Below are 22451 nucleotides of genomic sequence, written 5' to 3'. Positions count from 1 at the left end.
TCTCACTTTGTTTGATTTTGGCCTTCACATTGACTACCTTTTTTAGTCAAAATGGAGCCCTTTATTCCTTCATAATTTGGGACTTTGAGTCCCGTGCCACAAATGGTAATGGCATCTACTAGATTTTCCCAATAAGGAGACTTAAAACAAAGAAAACAAACATAAGTATTCTAGAATTCATAGTTTAAATTCTGCAATCCCCTAAATTTAAAAACTCAAGAGACAAAGAAATCAAACAACATATTTATAAAATAAATTGATTACTCGGCTATGTGAAATGGAATGGAGCTATAGTTACACAAATCTCTAGTTGCATTCCGTGTTGTATCATGCTTGTCCTTATTCCAACCCATGCTCTTAAGTGATAGTTGGGAACTTGGAGTAGTGTGTTGTAAATATATGAATTCAATTTGGATTTGTGAACTCTTGACCCAACACTAGCACTGCCATTGGCATTGCTACTAGTGCTTGAAGATTTAGACAACAGTGGAATCAAAGAATAAGAGTCTCCATGAATGGTTACCATCTCTTTTTGTTTCTTTTTTAGTTCATTTTGTTGGTCAAAAGTCTCTAATTGAGTTTTTACCTTGCACACAATATCAATAGGCTCTGGCAGCCACAAAGTAACAATTCCATATGATAGTTGTATGAGGTGATATTAGAATTGATTAATGTCTACCCCACTAAATTTTGAATTACAAATTTTGTGAATCAACACTCATTTCTTAGCCCTTGGGATGACATGTTTGTAGAAAAAGGCCCTTTCTAATTGGGCTCGACATTAGATCAAGTTGTAATTTTGAAGTATTTGCAGTAATAAATATATGAAAAACTAATTACCATTTAGGCTTTCTACATAAAATAAGATAAAAATTAGGAAAAAGTAAAAACAATTAGTATTTGCAGCTAAAAATTCGATTGAAAATTAGAAAAAGACGTCAGGCTTTGTTAATAAAAAAGGATTCAAAATTAAAAAATTCTTTATGGATCAAGACAAAAAAGGAAAAACAAGTTCTCTTCATTTTTCCCTCTCTTATTTTCATTCTATCATTATAAAATGAAAAATTAAACAAATGAAAACATTGAGAAAGAAAAAATAAAACAAAATGAAAAAGATTCAAAATAGGATAATACCTCTTTAAATTAGCTCCAACTTAATGGCCAGTTGTTTCAAATCAACTGTAGGCTCTTCCAAATGCACTTGTAGCCTACTTTGATGCGGTAAGGGCTGTGACAAACTTTCTCGAATTGCATTCAATAAATGTTTGCTAATTTCTGGTTTAGTGGATTTTGATTTTTATCTCCAATGATTTTTTTTCCCTCTTCCTTATGATTGCAAATGAAATGAATGCATTTTGAGAGTGTTTGTGGTCATTTTAGAGTGCTAGTTTGAGTATTTTTTTCTTTCTATTATTTTCTGACTTTTACAAATGATGACCAAGTTTCAGTGATGGGATTTGTTAGGTTTGGAGAGTCTAGTTAGACTCACTAAGTACTTGAGTCATGCTTTTGCAAGCCTTGGATAGATTGAATTGGTTTGGGACTCACCAAGTCTAGGGGAGTTGTGGTAATACTTGTAATATGATTTCTATCTACTAGGCTTGTGGAGCTTGGTTAAGCCTTTACATAGATGTAATCAACCTACAGAATAGATGATCACGACTAAGTTCCTATTAACCCTCAAGTTGTAGTATTCAAACCTCATCAACCCAATTTCTGTTCAAGATAATCTTGATGTAGATGTCATACACCTTCTAACCAAATTGAAATTCTATGGAGAGAGAACCAAAACGTGACCATCTTAGCCATAGGGGTAAAAGTCTCTTCATAGTTTATATCCTCCACTTTCAAATCTCCTCTTGCAACAAGGCAAGCCTTGTACTTATCCGAAGTGCTATTGTCTTTGCACTTGACCTTATATACCATTTGCATCCAATGTGTTGTTTATCGAGAGGTAGCTCCAATTCCTAGGTATGATTCTTCATTGAGGCATAATACTCAACCTCCATGGCAATTTTCCATTCAAGTTGTATTTGTGCCTCTAAATATTGTTGTTGTATAGGCACAAGAAAAAGATCTGATGAAAGAGCAAAGTGAACATGCTCAATTGCTTTGCATGCGATTTACTTCGTATCATTTGAGGTCATGCATTTGATTGAGGAAGTTCATCTTTGTATATACCATCCAAAGTGGAATAAAACCACTTGGGCCTTTGATGCACCTTAGGCAAAATTTTGTGAAGGTGGAACCTAAGACAAAATGAGAACTTCTTTAGGTGTGTGTCTTTGATAGACTAGTGGTGTAATATTAGCCAAAGATTGATGTTTGGAGTACAAGATGAACTAGAGGATTCTATTATTGGTAAAATTTGATGTAGCACTACTATGCACAAATGAGAGGTTACATGTCACATGTGTTGCCACTATGTGTTTGGCGAATGGGAAAGTCACTCTTGCTTGTGTGACTATAACTAGTGAAGCATGGGACCAATGGCTTGACTATCCTCTTCTTAGGGGAGAATGATCCTATGAGTGACAATGGAGTTTAGGCATGGATAGCCTTGAGTAGGAGTTCGAGTGTTATTGTTGGTAATATTGATGTGATGGAGTGTTTCTATTAGCTCTTGTAGTAAATTGATGTTTGTGGTTGCAACTGCTCGGATAATGTTTAATCTTGTTGAATGTTTGTGAAAAAGTGGTTCACACATTGATATTGTGTTTGAAATACCCTTGCTACATGAACTCTAATTCTATTTCTCTCTGGATTTGAGCTTGCTCTTGAAATTGGGATTGGTCTATAGCCTCACGAATTGGTTGATTGCCTCCAATTTCTCTCAAAATGGATCCAACCCAATCCTCTTGAACTCTAGAACACATTGGTGTGAAATTCCTAGTGGGGGCCCACAAAAGAGATTCACAAGTGAGTTAATCTTGAGGAATTTGGCTTGTTTTGATTTCTGTTTGAATGTTGAATTGCATTGACTTGTTTTGTTTAAATGTTCTCGTGTTGAACTTGTTCAGTTGTTGTGTGCCTCCTAATATTATCAAGGGCTTATGCTTTCTTTGTTTTCAGTGTTTTCATGGGTTTAAATGATGTCTTTTAATGCAATTTAATCTAAATAATGCAGAAGTAGTCTACTCTATTTTTTTGTTTTTCTCCCACAATTAAATGTTTTCTAATTAATCTACTTTGAAAAATAAACCCTTTCTTTATATGAATGCAACTATACTGCTTTTGTAAGAGTTGGTATAGAATGTTCTATATGATTTGGTTGAAGATGTAGCCACTTAAGAACTAGGAGTTTCAATTAAAGCACAAGAGAGATCAAATATGAGAGAATAGTACTATTCTATTAAAGGATGCAAATGATATATTACAATGTATTAGAATAATTGATTTAGAATATAAAGAGAACTCCTTGGTTATATAGACCAAGGTGAAACATAGGATTACATAAGATTATGATGTGTGTCTTGATTTTATGAATTGAGACATAAAGTGATTATCCTATGTGTACCCTAAGTAAAATTAAGTAACTAGTGTGACCAATAAGTTTAAACTTCTTGACATCAATATCCTCCCTAAGTGCAACTTAGAATGTACTAGATGCAAAGATGGAAGGATGGGTCTTGACTACAAGGTTATGTTAGGCACCCATGTACAAAACAATCTCTCACAAAAAGAGAAAAGGAGAAAACCTGGTGGGACAAAACACCTCCCCAAAAGAAAGAATGTACATATTGCTCTCAAGAAGAATGAGAAGAACAAAACTCCTTATCCTCTTCCTTATCCTTTCAAACACCTTTGTTGCTTTCCATGTTGCGCTAGGCATTAAATGCTACCTTATACAAACATGAGGCCACATAAACATTTCTGTGCAAATTATTCCTATTAACATTTTGTTGCCATTTGCTTCTTGTATGTGGTCATTCCTTTTGCCTTCTTGCAACCTCTCAAGCTCTTTTGCAGTTCATTGTATATTTCAGTAGCTGGCAACCAGCTTAACATCTTACACACTCAGGCAACCAATAACCAATTTCTGCAGCAGTATCATATACCTGTAGCCAAATTTCATCCACATTAGTAACCCAAATTAACTATCTATATTGCATTGATCCTTGAATTAACTATATAATAAGTGCATTGATCCTTGAATTATCTATATTGCCTCCTATCCATGGATAGTTAAATATTGTTGCTTGTGATTATAATTCGTAAGTAGAAATAATCAAGTTCAATTGCTGATTTCAAATCGTAATGTACAAAACTCCTATTTTCTAAGTTACTGGGTTTAGCACTTTCACTCTGAGACTGCGTAGTTGTTGGGTCCAGTTCAGATCCTCAGATATTTCTTCTACGCAAGGTAATGTTGTGAGGTACAATTGTAGTGGAAACGACGCAGTATAAGTTTAGAGAAATTTCGTCAACTTCCAGCCCACCTTAGCAAAGCCTTCCATAAAGGACAGTTCAATATTAATGGAAGGCACACATTTGTTTAATTTATATTGCATCAAATTTTCATATGAAAATCTACAACATCCACCATGAGTGTGGAATTAGGAAAATTGTAGCATGGATTAAACCCATCCCTATTAATTTTGGCTGTAGCAAAAGCCCAAGGAGCTTCTGGCCTTCCTCATATAACTAGAACACCTCTGCTTATCTCTGTATCTTCTGCAGTTACCATCATCGATTAGTAATATGTATTGCAACATCTTTTTCCAGGTACAGTTTGCAGGCATAATGCTCTTAAATTAATAAAATTCAAAACAAGAAACTAGTTGGTTTTCATTTAATTAGGTTGCTTTATAAGCTTTGGCAATATAACAGAATTGCAGATCGATGATGAACATCCTAGAGAAGTTCGCATGAAAATTATTGACTAGAGCAAAAGTTTTTCTTTTCTTCGTTTTTCTTTCTAGGCTTACATCAGTTGCCCCTGAAGTTGAGGAACAGTTACAAATCTTTTTCCTGATATTTGCAGATTGAATCTGCTGAAGTTCCAAGGTGCAGTATTCTCTTGCAAAATGCAGAAACAGTCAATTTAGTTCGTCCCCCATCTCCTGGTATTTTATTGGAACTGATTAACCAAATTGTATTCCTATTTATTTGCGATAATCTTCAGAGATCAAATTCATGAGCGCTATCTAATCCAAACATTTGATTGTAGATGGGGAAGTGCAACAGTTAACAATACCTGTTTCAGCCTTGAAGGTTGGTGATCAAGTTCTTTTGAGTATACAGGCAAGTGCGCGTCACACAGGTATAAAAATTGAGGAGTTTATCATCGAAAAATAACTCCTTAAGAAATATTATACAGTTGAAACTCCTAGTAACTATATTGCCAGATATCTACCCATACATTCTTTTTTATGGATCATATGATGGCATTTGTAATCTCCGAACAAATCTTACTGATTCCTCAAATGTTTATTATCTGTGGTTCTGATTTATTAATTAGCATTAGTTCTTGCTGTGATTGGTTGTCTTTGGCAGTCTAATTCATGATTAATTAATGAACGTAATATCCATATGAGTTCCCGGAACTTTACAAGAATTACCATCGTTTCTACATGTTAATAAAATTACATGTCATGTGCCAGGACCATCGCTTACTATTTGTTTACCCAACAGATTCTTCTGATGGTCTGCTATTAGGAAAATGATATTTAGATACCTAGATATCAGACTTTTTTAACCGTCAAGCTGAAAACCAAATGAAGTGAATAGTAAAACTATCAACTTTTATAAACTAATGCTTATTGAACAAATTTTCCAAAATTTATTGTGTGAAACTGAATCTTCTTGTCCTAATTGCATGAATGATTAACCAGTTCAAATGCTTATATCTATTAAAGCTCTTCTTTAGTGAATTGTTTTTTGTGAAATTAACCACAAATACATAGTGATGCATATAAGAAGTGCCAAATTAAAACATATTTCAATATTGCAGATGGGCTGAAATCAGTTCCAACTTTGAGAATGTGACAATAAAGCCTTTTAACATGATTGTACCATGGTTCAATCACAAGTGTGCACAGAGCCTCAAGCAGTTTTATACTTTGGAGGGTAATGTAGTTGAAGTAGATTTGATGGTAATGTGGCTATTGTTATCATGGATCTTCCTTCATCCGAACTTCCCTTCTTGCTCTGTTGTGTATGCCCATGGACTATTTTCATCTAGTGGACAGAAGACATAGCTAAAGTCTTGTCTTACAAGAAAACAGATGCACAGCATGAAAATGTCTGAAGGATGCTGGAACATGGTTCTAGTGAGAGACAGCAGATACACTGACCAAGAGTCAGCATTCTCAAACCACACAAATAATGGCATGATGAAGATGATGCATTCTAATGTCTGTTAGGTTGAGTTGGTCTGTATTGCTGTAGTACCCAACAAAGTGTGTAAACAGTGCATTTTCTTAAATCCTCTGTATTAAAGGTGATTTTGTTGTTAATCTTGAATATTCATGTGTTATTTCTCTAATTGATGTATTATTTAGATACAACCTTGCCAAACAACTAGTAATGAGATGTAATTTAAAAAACAAAAAACATTTTTGAATGGAGATGTGAAAATAGTTTTTGATTTGTTTATGGGATATTCTTTTAAACAATAATATTCACTCAAAAAAACTGATGATAGTATTTATCCAAGATTACAAATGTGATATATTTTCAGGTCAATAGATCATAGCACCATACCCAAATTTGATCAAATTGTGAATTCTCTGAAATACTTTGCAAAACTGCAAAACTGTTGAATTGAAGGAACCTGTCCCTAACTCAACAGTGTCAATAACAAGGACCCTGTCCCTAGCTTGTCAAGGGCATGGAAACACACCGTCCTTCCAACCCTTAGCCCTGCCCATGAGCCTGAAGGGATTTCGGATTTCGTCCTTCCAATTTACAAGTACTACCTAGAATTCAAAACCAATATCCTGATGTATTTGTTAGACTGATTTGCCTTCTCAAATTAATATTTCTTGATGGATTGACAATTTAATCTTCAAATAATATTTGAAAGCTTTATAAAGGATTGCTACTTGAATTGATTATATTTACTGCTGATTGTGTTTCTGATTTGCTGTTCTAAATTGATGATCTGAATTGATTGACGTTTGAATGATTGATATTCAATTTTTAAACGATGGATATTTGAATGGTTGATGTTTGAATAATTGATATTTAAATGATTGATATTTGAATGATGGATATTTGAATGATGGATATTTGAATGATTGATGGTTTAATGGTTGAATTGATAAATATCTTTTGCTGCTTGTTGGTTTGTTTTCTCAAATGAATCGATTTTTTTCAATGATTCTCTCAATGACATGGTTTACCCTTTATATCCATTTCTTGGAGGAGTCGCCACCTTTCACAAGTAATGAGTCACCACCCTTCACAAGAAATGAGTCTTCACTCTTGATTGCTGCCTTTGAGAATAACAATTCATTTTCAAATTATTTTTTTTCATTCTCAATTCGTGATTGATGGATGTCCTCCTCAAATGAAATGATCTCCCTTTATATCTCATGTTTGAGGGAGTCAAAACTCTTCATTTCATGCCTTTTGACCATTCATTAAACTTAATTAAATTTTAATTATATTATATTATATTTTTATTTATTATTAAATCCCATTTCAAAAAGAGGACATTTCATTTTATGTTAATTGCAAAATGTTATTTTGTGAAAGGAAAAGAAAAAGAAAAAGGAAAGTAGAGATAGAATATGAGAAAGAGGAAGAAAATATTTGTATTTTCATTCATTCCTTCATTTTGCCACAAAAAAAAATCTTATTTCATCGAAACCCCTCTTGAAAAAATAATAAAAAAAATTTATTGGAAGGATTGGTTAGTTTTGGAATTGCATTGGAACAAGTGCATTATGGTGTATATTAAATTGCACTTGGTTTTTTTCTCTCCAAGCCTCATTAAGTTGGTTAAATTCCAAGGATTGAAGGTATGTTTCTTTATTTGCTTAGTTTTTGAAGGTCTCATTTCATGTTTTGTCATCCCACTCTAGTGGATGCACATGGCTTACAATTATAGATTGATTTATTAAATTTATTGTGAGTTTAATTAATTTGTTGAAATTTTGAAAAAGTTTATTTTGAGCCATGATTATGGATTTTTTTTGGATTCATGGAATGTGAAAATTTATTTGAAAAGGGTGAACCAAATGGTACTCTTAATTTTTCAAATATTTTTTAGAATTATGGGGAACTTTTAAGGGTTTATTGCTTTGAAGTTAATGGTGAAATTTATTTCTTTTTCTATAGAAACTTTTAAGACTCTCCAAAAACGATATCCTATTTTTGTTGCATTGGTTTTTATGTCATACTTAATAGTGATTTGGCTTGATGAACCTATAATTTGAGGCATTAAGAGTAGGAAAGGAGTGACTCTTGACATTGCTCAAAATCTAAAATAATTTCAATGTTACAACAAAGTGTTAGTAATTAAGTGAAAATTAAAATTGATATGTTTGAACTTTGAAGTACATGCCACACTCTAGGAGTTTTTAAATGTTAGTAGTTACTCACCTTTTGACTGTGATGCATAGTCAATATGACTTATCACTTTGAGCTATTGTGATGACACTCCATGTCTTATCTCTAGGATTGTTGTCCTTATTGCTAGATTTTGTATTCGAAGTGAGGATTGACTCTCAATATGTATGTGTATGTTTGGTTGAGATCTTGGTTGTGTATGTTCATAGTTGTGTTATCTTCAAAGTGTTAGGTGTGTGAGAGCCATACTTACCTTAGTTTACATGTGTTTTTTTGTTTTTGTTTTCATACAACTATCTCCTAGCATAATGAGATGGACCTATTGATGCTACATGGTTAAGTGACACTCAAATACCATTGAGGACTAGTGGATTTATTAGTGGCACATTATCACACAAAATATGGAAAAAGGTTTCATTTTCTTATTGTTATGTTATTTGCAAGAACATTATAAAATGTATAATTTAGGATGTTGATGTCCTCATATTTAATTCTATTATGTATATTATAATCTCCTATTGGATGGATTATAAACCATCTATATAAGTGGTGAGATGCATATCATTACTTTTTTTACATCTCAAAGTTAGTATTGAATGTGCATGTTGTTTCTTATGATTTTCATCATTCTTGACATGATAGTAAAATAAATTAATATCATCATCGAATCAAGGATTAAAAAAACTTAATAGCATGCGTTTAATTTTGGCATCATAGCTATGTTCGATAGATTTATTCCCTAATCCGTGTGTTGGTGTATGTGAACTTGCCATTGGGTGGTGTTGTGTTATCATTTTGATTTCTCTTTATGAGAGGAGTGATCTACCTTTGAAATGATAATCAATTGACTGTTGTTAATATTATTTCGGGATTGCTCATTGGCGGCATTTTGGTCAAGTGGTAGTGACTTCTTTTGATTTTCGGCTCGTTTTCCCGTTCATCAGCATACATGCCAAGTGGTGTCTCAACATTGTCTTGAGTGGCTCACTTTTCTCGCTCAAAGTTGAGAGAATGTGGAGTTGCCGCGTGGCTCAAGTCTTTTTCTCGGTGTATGCTTCTTGGCCCCACCATCCATCGTGTAAAGGTGGTGACACTTGGTGTCCCCGCGTTGCACGATCCGGTTCTCTTTTCGCGCTCGACTTTGGGTCTCCCTCAAGTCGCTACGTGTCTTCCATGGTGGTTCGTGAACCGGAATGCGGTTTGCATCGCGATTTTCTTGTTGGATAGGTGCAGGGGTTGCCATGATGTGGTTGGGATAACAACTTTGAAGGTCGTTTTGCTAGGTAGCGTCTCGTGGAGTGCCACATTGAGAGTTTCCTGTCAGAAGTGGTTACTAGGATGTTGCCGATGCTGCATATTGTTGGTTAAGAGTCAGGGGCTCTATATATGCTTTCTTTTTCCCGCTTTTAAGGGGTTCAGACTTTAGAGAGATTTTTAGACTTTGGCTCATTGAAGATGCCTTTATGTTAATTAAATTTGGTGAATGATAGACATGTCAGATTGTGCCTATGGCCTTTGTGATTGTTTTATTTGAAGCTTAATAGACTGACTTTTGTGTTGTTTTCAAAATCTATAACTTCTATGATATATGTTGTAAGACTCCATGGATTAAACTATGTTTTGAGACTTGTTATCTATTGGATGAATGGTGAATGTAATTTATGTTGAATGAGTTTTGTTGAGTTACTCTCTCAAATGGTTCTAAGCATGTAGATTGTTGAATGAGCTTTAAAGATGCATGTATCTGGGTTTTATAGGTTGTTAATACTTTTCCAAAATATTTTGGTGTATCACCCAAGTAGTGTAGATTGTTTGTTTTAAGTTTTCTTCTTCCCCTTTTCTCCCCCGATTGTATGAAAAGCCAACTTCTTCAACCCGGAGGTCATTCAGTGAGTTCTGTGCAAAAGGTCCCCCATCACTGAATTTCCCATAAGGTTGTTAGCGTTTAAGACAAAATTAAGAGTCAACAGTTCTTTTTTTGGCACGCCTGGTGGGATCGTAATTTTGAACAAGCCTAAGCAAGTTTATGAGCCGTAGACTTGTTACCAAGAGCCAAACAACTTTAAATCCCAGTTTGCTTCTCCCACACCTGGTAAGCGTCCATTCGCCTGCAACTACTTCTTTCCGGAATCCACCTATTTTCCCTGCGATTACTCTCGTAATAATGGCTCAGATTCCTCCTAGAAATTTTGTGACTTGGAATGCGGGAGCCCTCTCATTCCTAATGTTTCGCCTGCAGTATGGGGGCCGATTCCCACTTCCGCTCTAAAGGTTGTCCCTAAATTCATTGGAGAATGTCACAAGACACCTGGGGAACACCTACAAGATGTGGTCGATGTCTGCATCGTCCATAACATTACAGAGAAAAATGTAGCTTTGAGATTGCTTGTGGCTTCATTCAAAGGGAAAGCTTTAGATTGGTACAGATCTCTCGGCCCAAACTCTGTAGGCGATTGGGACCAACTGGGTGACCACTTCTTTGAGAGATTTTTCGACAAGGCTGATAGGTCGTCCCTAATGTAGCAATTGATTACCATAAAAAGAGCCCCTCAAAAAGCGGTGATGAAATTCAATATGAGATTTCAGAGGACCTAGAAAAGAATACCGTTGTCTGCTCATCCACCTGCGGATATGGCATTTGTTTTTTATTTGAAAGCCTTCAATTCAGATATATCCGTGATGATCCAATCTCTCGAAGGCAATACTCTCCTAGATGCGTTTGATTTGGCGGTCAGAGCAGAAAACAATCTAATTGATGCTAGAAAGATTGCGCCACGATTGCTCATGCCGATCTTTCTTGAGTTATCAAATCAAGCCCCTGAGCCAGCCAAGCGTAGCATGCACCCCAATCTATGTATGTGTACCCCAGATCCCAACAAGCAAATATGCCTTCCCCCTCCTCCCTGGCTGCGGAGGTCAACAATATAAAATTTTTGTTGAGATCTTTCTCAAATGAAATCGATAATTTGAAAAGGGCCCCAATCCCACCCACTAGACCTCCTTTCCAACAAAATTTCCAAGGGAATAGACCCGCATATCAATAAAACCAATATGCAAATAACCGAACTTCCTCAAGTCAGCCAAATGGCTAGATAGTTTCAGTACCCAATTCTTTGCAAACTATTTATCCCAGCACCAGTAAAGAGTTGACCGTAGGACAAAATAATCAAGTGGATGACACCAATTCTTGGTGTTTTCCATGTAACAATGCCCACGCCCCAAGAAATTGCCCAAAAGGCAATTTGCAACAAAAAATTGCAGATCAGTGGAGCCTAGGCGTGGCTTCAAATGATTTGGTTTACGCATCCCCTGCCATGGACAATGTGTCTCTCATCGCACAGATGCAAGGTATGTCAATAGAGCAGGAAACGAAGATAGCTTCAGACCATGCATTATTCCCTTAGATGGAGGACGAAGACATCGTACTCACAAATGGCGCAGCCGCATCAAGCTCGGGGGCTCCTCAAGTGCAGTTGGATTACGACCTCCTATCAAAAAGATGTTTCACAAGAGAGAATGTAGGCACGTAGGGGAGGTTCATCTCAGATAAAGTTCCTGAACAACCCATGGTTTCTACCACATATCTAAGAAAGGAGTTTATCCCCTATAAGCCAAGAGAGGCAAGGACATCAGTACCATCAGTGTTGGACGTGGTGGAGCAGCTAAAGAAAGCCTCGACCAACGTCTCCTTATGGGATCTCCTTAGTATCCCAAAGCAGAAGAATCGGTTGAAAGAAGCTCTATTAGAGGTGGAGAAACCTGCTGGTAGGAATGTTGTCAGTTCTTCGCAAGCCAACGAAGAAAGATTTCAGCCCCCCGCAGAACAACCACGCTCGCCGACGGTGTTGACAAATGAGGTCGTACCTCCTAAATCCCAAGTGGAAGGTAAGCCTAAACCAAATCCTTTCTATTTGACCCTCATAATAGGAGACTAACTTTTACACAGTTCTATGATAGATTTCGGTGCCAACACCATCGTCATGCCTAAGCAAATTGCTGAGGTTTTGAATATTAAATATGAGCCTTTAAATAGGGGTGTTATGCAACTAGATGGAAATAAGGTCCAGACTGTGGGTCTTATTAAAAGCCTTCCACTGACATTGTTTGCGTGTCCTAGTGTCACCGTGTCTCAAGAAGTAGTAGCTATTGACATACCACCCGTTTTTGGCCTCTACCTTTCTCGAGACTTTACCACCAAAATAGGAGGTTACCTATCTTTAGACTGGTCTCACCTCATCCTTTGAACCCAACATGGTGCTAAGCTCAAAATTCTTTCGGAACCCCTACACACCGAGCATGTAGCGGATCAGGCTATGCTTAACTTTGAGCTAACTCATATCTCCATCTCTAATGAAGAGAGAAAAATGGTAGAGCTTCTAGAAGATGAAGAGGTGACCGGGGATATTACACCAGAGTAGGAAGTTTTTCTCAATGAATTCATAAATTGTGATCCATATTCCAACTATCATGCCACAGGTCTTGGTACCTACTGTATTTTTGATGAGGATCAAGTCATCCCAAAACTAACTAAGGATCCGCTAACTAAGGAAGAGTTGACTTTTGTGCCCTGGATCTTACACTTCGATGGCGCAAGATGCAAGGTAGGTTCAGGCATTGGAATTTGCCTTACTTCGCCTTCAGGTGAACAAATCCTAAGGTCTTTCCGCCTATAGTTTGCTTGCTCCAACAATGAAGCATAATATGAAGGGCTGATCCAAGGCCTAAGTTTGGCAGAAAGGATGGGCATAAAGAAGTTGAAAGTTTTGGGTGATTTTGAGCTGATTGTACACCAGGTTTGAGGAATCTCTAGTGCCAAGCACGTCTGCATGAGATCCTACCATCAGAGGACATGGGATCTGATCGAAAGATTCGATGCTTTCATCAACCAGAGGGTTCCTCGAAAGACAAATGCATTCGTTGATCGGATGGCTACTATTGGGTCGCAATTCAACCTTGTTGTGGACCTGCTCGCCAATCCCCAGGCAGTCTGTGTGATCAACCAGCTATTCCAGACAATGACACCCACTGGTAAGTTTTGAGAGTGATGAGCAAATTGATTTGTTCATTCAAAACTCCGGAGAGTTTGTTGACCAATTGCAGCCTAAAGCAAAGGAGGCTTACATGGATCAAATCATTCAATTGAAATCCAACAAGCTCCCAAATGGATTGATCACTCTGGAGAATTTGTTTGACCATGATGATGTCAAAAATGACAAGCGAAAACTCACGACTGATAAAGGTGACTATGCCGAAATGTCAGTAGGGAATGGGAGAATACTTAAGGTCAGAAAGGATGTTGCCCCAGAAGACCGAGAGAGATTGGCTCAATATTGTGATGAATACGTGGGCATGCTAGCATGGTCATATTAGGATTTGAAAGGATACAATTCTAGCATCATTCAACACACCATTGAGCTCGTTGATGGGGCCAAGCTGGTTCGACAGAAGCAGAGACCTGTCAATCCGAAGATTGAGTTTCTTATGGCGCAGGAATTGAAGAAATTGATAGAATCAAAGATCGTCTACCCCATCAGTACATGGGTATCAAATTTGGTGCCAATCAGAAAGAAGAATGGGGATACTCGACTCTATGTAGACTTCTGTGACTTGAACCAAGCCTCTAAAAGACCATTACCCTTTGCCACCCATGGAACAATTGTTAATCACTGTAGCGGGGTCGAAGATGTTTTCGATGTTGGATGGATTCTCGGGTTATAACCAGGTATTGGTAAAGCCAGAAGATCGACATAAGACAACCTTCACAACCAAATGGGGAGCATTTGCTTATCAAAAAATATCGTTTGGGTTGTCAAATGTTGGCGCCACTTTTCAGAGAGCTATGGATCTGGCTTTCAAGGAGCTCATTAACAAAATCATCCTCATCTACTTGGATGACTTGACCGTGTTTTCAAAGCATAAAGAAGATCACTTCGATCATCTTGAGCTAGTGTTCCTGAAGTGTTTGGAATTTGGCATCTCATTAAACCCAAAGAAATGCATCTTTGGGGCCCCGCAAGGAAAATTACTGGGACACGTAGTGTCAAAAGAAGGGGTCTCCATCGATCCCGATCGAGTGAAGGAAATAAAGGATCTTCCTCTTCCTGTCAACAAGAAGGGCGTTCAGTCCTTCCTAGGTAAAGTTAACTTTGTTAGCCACTTTATCTCAGACTTTGTTGGGATGGTAAGGTGCATCACTCTAATGCTTAAAAGGGAAATGCATTTTAAATGGACTCTTGAGGCTAAAGAGGCATTCGAGAAGATCAAAGATGTCATATCCTCAACTCCCGTACTCTCCAACCTTGATATGTCCAAGGATTTTATAATGCATGTTTTCTCTAGCAATTATAGCATTGTCGTGGTTCTAACCCAGAAAGATGCAGACAAAAGAGGTGAGCATCCCATAGCTTTCCATTCCAAAACTCTGAAAGCATATGAGGCCAAATATAATTTTGTTGAAAAGCAAGCTTTGGCCATTTTCAAGGGCCTAAAAAAGATCAGGCATTTTATCACCTATAATAAAACTATTGTGTATGTTGCCCACCCTTCAGTCAGGGAATATATAATGGAAGGTGACATTAAAGAGAAGAGAGCAAACTGGATTACCAAAATCCTAGAATATGACATTGATGTCAGACCCACCAAGGTAATTTGCGGCAAAGGCTTGTGTGAATATATAGCCCAAGAGACTGACCCTCAAGAGGCCAAGACTACTACAGAGGAAGTTGTAATGGTCGCCTCTGAACCAACATAAGCATGTTGGATGGAGAATCAGAAACATTTTATGAAGACTGGAATTTTCCCTATGGACCTACCTCCCAAAAAGAAGAGATTCTACAGGATGCAAAACAACAGCTTCTACCTGGTGGAAGGAGTTCTTCTTAAGAGAAATTTTGATGGAATCCTACTTTGCTGTGTGGACCAAGGCCAAGCTGGTAAGATTCTACATGAATTCCACTATGGATGATCGAGAGGCCACTATTCAGCGCAAACCACCATCATTAAGATCACCCGCGCTGGGTACTTTTGGCCCTCTATGTTTAAAGATGCACATTCTCTGGTAAGAGAATGCAAAGAATGCCATTACTACAGTGGTAGGTACAGAAAGGCGACAATGCCGTTTAGGCCCATAATGGTGGAAGAACCCTTTGCTCAATGGGGTCTCAATTGAATAGGAATGATCAACCCTCCAAGCTCAATCAGACACAAGTGGATTTTGACTGCTACTGACTACTTCACCAGATGGTCTGTGGTTGTCCCCTTGAGGAATTCATTAGAGGCAAAGATAATAGCATTTATGGAAGAATTAGTGTGCCGGTATGGTCCTCCAAAGACCATAATATCGGACAATGCGCGAGCATTCACAGGCTCACGAGTCACTCAGTTTGCTCTCAGTCAAGGTATCTACCTGAGGACCTCCTCAAACTACTATCCACAAGGAAATGGCCTAGTTGAGTCCACTAACAAGAATCTCATAAGACTCATTAAAAGGATGGGCTCTAAGCACAAAAGGGAGTGGCATCACCACTTGAGAAGCACATTATGGGCGGACCGGATCACGCCCAAGCAAATTCTAAAGAACTCCCCATACAAGTTGGTCGACGACAAGGATGCCTTATTCCCCGTGTCGTTGGAGATCCTCGCCTTACAGTTACTCAAATCTATCGAGGTGGTCGAAAATGATCCCATGGAGGTGAGATTGGAAGAGCTTATGGAGCTAGATGAAGCAAGGGAAGCGGCATTTTTATCCCTTCAAAATCGCCAGCAAACCGTCAAGAGGTGGTTTGATAATAAGAAAAGTTTTGTCCTGGGATTCAAACAAGGCGACCTTGTTTTGAAGTATAATGAGAGGGTAGCCAAGTCCGGTCAACATGCTAAATTTGATGGTTTATGGGAGGGACCCTTCCGCATTACGAATTGCAAGGGTTTTAATGCTTTTGATCTCCAAAATATGCAAGGGGAATCTCTCGGAATCCCGGTCAATGGGTTTCATCTTAAACCCTTTCACTAGCAGCAAATTTCCTAATGTAAAATAATGTAAATAATGTATTTTAGCGTGCCTTATTTATTTAATTATGTTTCTTCATGCTTTCCCAAAAAGAAAATGTGAGCCACAAGATACACCTTGAGCAAGCTAAAGGAAATCATTATATTATAAGTATCTTGGTACAATACATGCAGAAGGCCTGCGACCTATTTTTGAAAAATAAAGAGACAAACTTTTGAAACAGGGTGGCAGTATCTCAGCGATCTTCTTCATCCTCCTCCTCATCCATCCGGAATTCGGATTTGTCATCTTCATCTTCGACATCATCTCCCTCCGACCACTCGTGGCCAAAGTCGTCATCTTCATCTTTAGCATCATCTCCCTCCGACCACTCGTGGCCAGAGTCGTCGCCGAGCTCCTGAGCTATTGACACAAGCACCAAGTTAGGGAGAACATGCAGTGTCAAGATCCGCGGGAAGATGTATTCTCTGAATTCAGTGTATCACTCGGTGCCAACCGGAACAAGCACTATCAGATGAACTCAGAAGAGGAACTCCGCGGCAAGCTCCGCTCGAAAGCGATGGGAGGACAACAACATGGTCTTTAGGCTACCTATTAGCAGATACCAAGTCACCTCCTCACCGAGGGTGATGAAACGCTGCAGATCTGAGGCCAGAGGTAAACCTCTGAAAGGAACTTAGTACGCCACAATGTCCTCTAGACCACCTAGATACTCTAGAGGGAACAATGCTTTAGCTAGCTCTTAGGTTAGATAACCAGTCATCCCGACATCTAATAATGAAGCCACAAAATGTGAGCACATATCTGTGTTGACACGGTTTCTATCCACGTCGTCAATGAAGTCCTCCCCAAGCACCCATTTGATGGCAGCAATGATCAGAGGATTTTTACGTCATGTCACCCCCTGTAACCTTCGGTTTGAGATATTGCCTAAGAAAGCGACTTGAACCTTGATATTGGTAAGCCTGACAGGAGTATGCATTTTTTAGGAAACTTCGTTGTTGAGCTGGATATTGTGCAAAAGAATGTTTGAAAAGACATTTATAGTGGATTTTCAGCTCCATGTAATGAATGAAATGGAAAGCCAATGCTCCCGATTTGTTACGCAATTGTCTTTTCTCATAAAATCACACAAGTAGACGAAGTCGAGCTCGAAGGTTGCATATGCCTTGTCTAGTACCTCGAAAAGAGAAGCGGTGTCCTTAGACGCCACACGTATATATAGGTACATCGTATATAAGGCAGAATACCCACAGGTCTGTTATGATTCATGCGAGCCTCGCTAGCTTCAGATACTCTCCTTAATGGGGAGATTTGTTCGGACAAACAGATCGCCTCAAGTGGCTCGAAGTAACGATGGACTGAATAAGCATCTTCTTGGGAAACACAGATGGTGGTGCTTATCTTTTTTTAGAATTAATTGCAACTTGGAAAATGAAGTGGCATACGTGTGGATAGGCGCTTGTCATTAAATGCCCTTTTCGCACAAATCTAGACATGCGACGCATTTAAGGAAGAAGGTCTCCAAAAGTGCATATCATATTGTTCATTTTACACCCCCAAATGTCGAAAATCTTCAGAGGTGTCAGAAAGAGAAGGTTTCTTGCAGAAGATGGAGATGGAAGCAGCCTCCTCAGGTTCTTTCCAAGGAAAAATGTGGGTAGATATATTCGGGGAACTCTCGTATTCCTCTCATGTTGTGCCCCCAAAGCCGGAATATCAAAGAACCAAACCTAAATCAAAGTCGGTCACCCGCAACCCTGCAGCGGTGATAGATTATTTGGAGAATGTCATTGAGTCCGAACTTCACAGGCAGCCAAAGAACCTCAGAGAGGCTGCTTGCGGTAGGATGGTAAATCACAAGAATGAGCCGCAATCTAGACAGTCAAATTCTGGAATAGTGGTGCTCCTCGGTTCGTGGTTCCCATGGTTCCGCATTGTCCAGAGTTTGTAGTTGTGTGCGGGGTAAGTGCACAAAGTTGTGTCCACTTAGTGTGGAAGTTTTACACTTAGAAAAAAAAGGCAAATCTCATGGACCGCATGAGAAACGAAACAGGATCCCGTTTCCCGTTGGGATCCCGAGCCAAAATTTGAAATGGGATCCCGTTTAGCTCCGGGATCCCGAGCCTAGATCTAAAAACGGGATCAACACTAAAACGAGATCCCGTTTCAAAAACAAAACGGGATCCCCTTTTTTATTTTTTTTAAAAATAAAATAAAAAAATTAATAAAAAATACAAGCTATATATACATGAAATATAAAATTTATATATAAGTCACATTTCTATTTGTCTTTTTTTTCCTTTCTATCTCACTTTGTGGGATCCCGTTTTTTTTTTTTTTTTTTTTTTTTGTTTTTTTAATATATATATATATAAGCTATATATACATGAAATATAAAATTTATATATAAGTCACATTTCTCTTTGTCTTTTTTTTCCTTTCTATCTCACTTTGTCCCCTCTCTCCCAAAATCTAAAACTATGTCTCTACCTCTCTCTCACGTCCTCTCACGTCCTCTTTACTCTTTATCTTCGCTATCTCTATACACCTCCCCTTACCCCCTACCTACATAACATAGGTCCTATTATGTCACAATAGGTTCTATTATGACATAATACCCCTTAACAAGTCCTAGTAAGGGGTATAAAGTCATAATAGGTCTTCTTAAGGGGTTTTATGATATAATATGACCTATGATGTCATAATAAGACCTATGATGACATAATAGGACCTATTACATCATCATAGGTCTTATTATGTCATTATTAGTCCTATTATGACATAATACCCTTTAACGGATCCTACAAAGGGGTATAATGTTAGGTCCTCTTAAGGGGTCTTATGACATTATAGGACCTATTATGACATAGTAGGTCATAATATGTGATAATTGATCTTATTATGTCATAATAGATCCTATTAAGGGGTCTTATGTCATAATAGGTCCTATTAAGGGGTCTTTTGATATAATAAGACACTATTATGACATAATAGGTCGTATTATGTCACAATAGGTCCTATTATGTCACAATGTGAACTATTATGACATAACATGTCGTATTATGACATTATAGGTCATATTATGTCACAATAGGTCCTGTTATGACATAATACCCCTTAACTCTCTCTAAAAGTACCATATCTCTCTCTCAACCAACTTATCTTTCTCTACATATGTCATAATAGGTCCTACTAAGGGGTCTTATGTCATAATATGTCCTAGTAAGAGGTATAATGTCATAATAGGTCCTCTTAAGAGGGTCTTGTGACATAATAAGTCGTATTATGACATAATAGGTCGTATTATGTCATAATGAGACCTATTATGTTACAATGGGACCTATTACAACATAATAAGTCATATTATGACATTATAGGTCCTATTATGACATAATACCCATTAACAAGTCCTAGTAAGGGGTATAAAGCCATAATAGGTCCTCTTAAGGGGTTTTATGACATAATATGACCTATGATGTCATAATAGAACCTATGATGACATAATAGGACCTATTATATCATCATAGATCCTATTATGTCATTATTAGTCATATTATGACATAATACCCTTTAACGGGTCCTAGTAAGGGGTATAATGTCATAATAGGTCCTAGTAAGAGGTATAATGCCATAATAAGTCTTCTTAAGGGGTCTTATGACATAATAGGACCTATTATGACATAATAGGTCGTATTATGTCACAATAGGACCTATTATGACATAATAGGTCGTATTATGTCACAATAGGACCTATTATGACATAATAGGTCGTATTATGTCACAATAGGACCTATTATGTCACAATAGGTCATATTATGACATTATAGGTCCTATTATGTCACAATAGGTCCTCTTGTGACATAATACCCCTCAACTCTATCTAAACATACCATCTCTCTCTTCCAACCAACTTATTTCTCTACATATGTCATAATAGGTCCTACTAAAGGGTCTTATGTCATAATAGGTCCTCTTAAGGGGTCTTATGATATAATAGGTCGTATTATGACATAATAAGTCGTATTATGTCATAATAGGACCTATTATGTCACAATGAGACCTATTATGACATAATAGGTTGTATTATGACATTATAGGTCCTATTATATCAAAATAGGTCCTATTATGACATAATACCCCTTAACATGTCCTAGTAAGGGGTATAAAGTCATAATAGGTTCTCTTAAGGGATTTTATGACATAATACGACCTATGATGTCATAATAGGACCTACGATGACATAATAGGACCTATTACATCATCATAGATCATATTATGTCATAATTGGTCCTTTTATGACATAATACCCTTTAACAGGTCCTACTGAGGGGCATAATGTTATAATAGGTCCTCTTAAGGGGTCTTATAACATAATAGGACCAATTATGACATAACATATTCTCTTAAGGGGTCTTATGACATTATAGGACTTATATGACATAACAGGTCCTATTATATGATAATCGATCCTATTATGTCATAATAGGTCCTACTATGGAGTCTTATGTCATAATAGGTCCTAGTAAGAGATATAATGTCATAATAGGTCCTCTTAAGGGGCATTATGACACAAAAGGACCTATTATGTCACAAAGGGACCTATTATGACATTATAGGTCGTATTATGACATTATAGGTCTTGTTATGACATAATACCTCTTAACAAGTCCTACTAAGGGGTATAAAGTCATAATAGTTGATCTTAAGGGATTTTATGACATAATATGACCTATGATGTCATAATAGGACCTATGATGTCATAATAGGACCTATTATGTCATCATAGGTCCTATTATGTCATAATCAGTCCTATTATGACATAATACCCTTCAATAGGTCCTACTAAGGGGTATAATATAATAATACATCCTCTTAAGGGGTCTTATGACATAATAGGACCTATTATGACATGACATGTCCTCTTAAGGGGTCTTATGACATTATATGACCTATTATGACATAATAGGTCTTACTAAGAGGTCTTAAGTCATAATAGTTCCTATTAAGAGGTATAATGTCATAATATGTCCTTTTGAGGGGTCTTATGACATAATAGGACCTATTATGACGTAATAGGTTGTATTATGTCACAATAAGACCTATTATGACACAATATGACCTATTATGACACATTAGGACCTATTATGTACCAATGGGACTTATTATGACATAATAGGTTGTATTATGACATTATAGGTCCTATTACATCACAATTTATAAGATCTTCTAAAATCTAGAATCTGTATATTATAACTCCTAGAGATCTGAAACCATTCTCAAACATCCAGCTAATATATACATAAAATATAACTTAAAGTATAAGAAAGGAAAAAGACAAAGGGAAATATGACTTAAACTTAAATTTAATATTTCATGTATATATAGTTTGTTTGTTTTTGTTTTGTTTTTTTAAATTTAAAAAAAATTAGAAAAAAAGAAAATTTAAAAAGGGAAACGGGATCCCGTTTTGTTTTTGAAACGGGATCCCGTTTGCTAAACATTTTTTAATTATTTTAAAAAATGAAACGGGATCCCATTTCTAAAAAATTCAACTTTGGTTTGGTTGTAGCTTCGGTTTTGGCTTGGGAAATGGCTTGGAGAGCCGACCCTTAGGCTTGGACCTGGTTTGACCTGCAACTTGAAGGCCAAATCAATCTTCATATAAAATAATGACTTCAAAAATATATCTGAACACCAAATTTTCAAAAAAAATTTAAACAATAAAAACCCATTTTAGTAGAGACTGTCTAGATTCTAAATATGTAATTTTTTAAAAAAATTGATCAATATTTTTATTTTAAAATAATTACTAGTGAAAGAGGTCTATAAACTCGAAATAACATGGTTTTTTTGTTTTTTAATAACTTTTTTGTTTCTAAGTTTTTTGAAATTTTTTTTTATATGGCATCAAACTAGAGACAATTCT

At 37.0% G+C, this 22451-nt stretch overlaps 1 protein-coding gene across 7 annotated transcripts in view; it reads left to right on the top strand.

The window, feature by feature from the left end:
- Nucleotides 1–6546, top strand: part of LOC131044943 (uncharacterized) — a 148547-nt gene extending 142001 nt beyond the window's left edge. For 6 of the 7 annotated variants that reach the window (XM_057978432.2, XM_057978434.2, XM_057978433.2 and 3 more), the window contains 2 exons: nt 4985–5066; nt 5171–5488. In XM_057978432.2, the coding sequence (XP_057834415.1) occupies nt 4985–5066; nt 5171–5298 (210 nt within the window). In that variant the 3' untranslated portion in view covers nt 5299–5488. Of the gene's footprint in view, nt 1–4984; nt 5067–5170; nt 5489–5953 lie in introns of those variants that run through there. The other variant, XM_057978429.2, reaches the window with a different exon arrangement.
- Nucleotides 6547–22451: the final 15905 nt, after the last annotated feature.

This window comes from Cryptomeria japonica, chromosome 1 (genome assembly GCF_030272615.1).
Source record: "Cryptomeria japonica chromosome 1, Sugi_1.0, whole genome shotgun sequence".
NCBI classification, from domain to species: Eukaryota; Viridiplantae; Streptophyta; class Pinopsida; order Cupressales; family Cupressaceae; genus Cryptomeria; species Cryptomeria japonica.
Note: the sequence above shows the minus strand (reverse complement) of the source record. Positions and strands in the feature narration are given on the sequence as shown.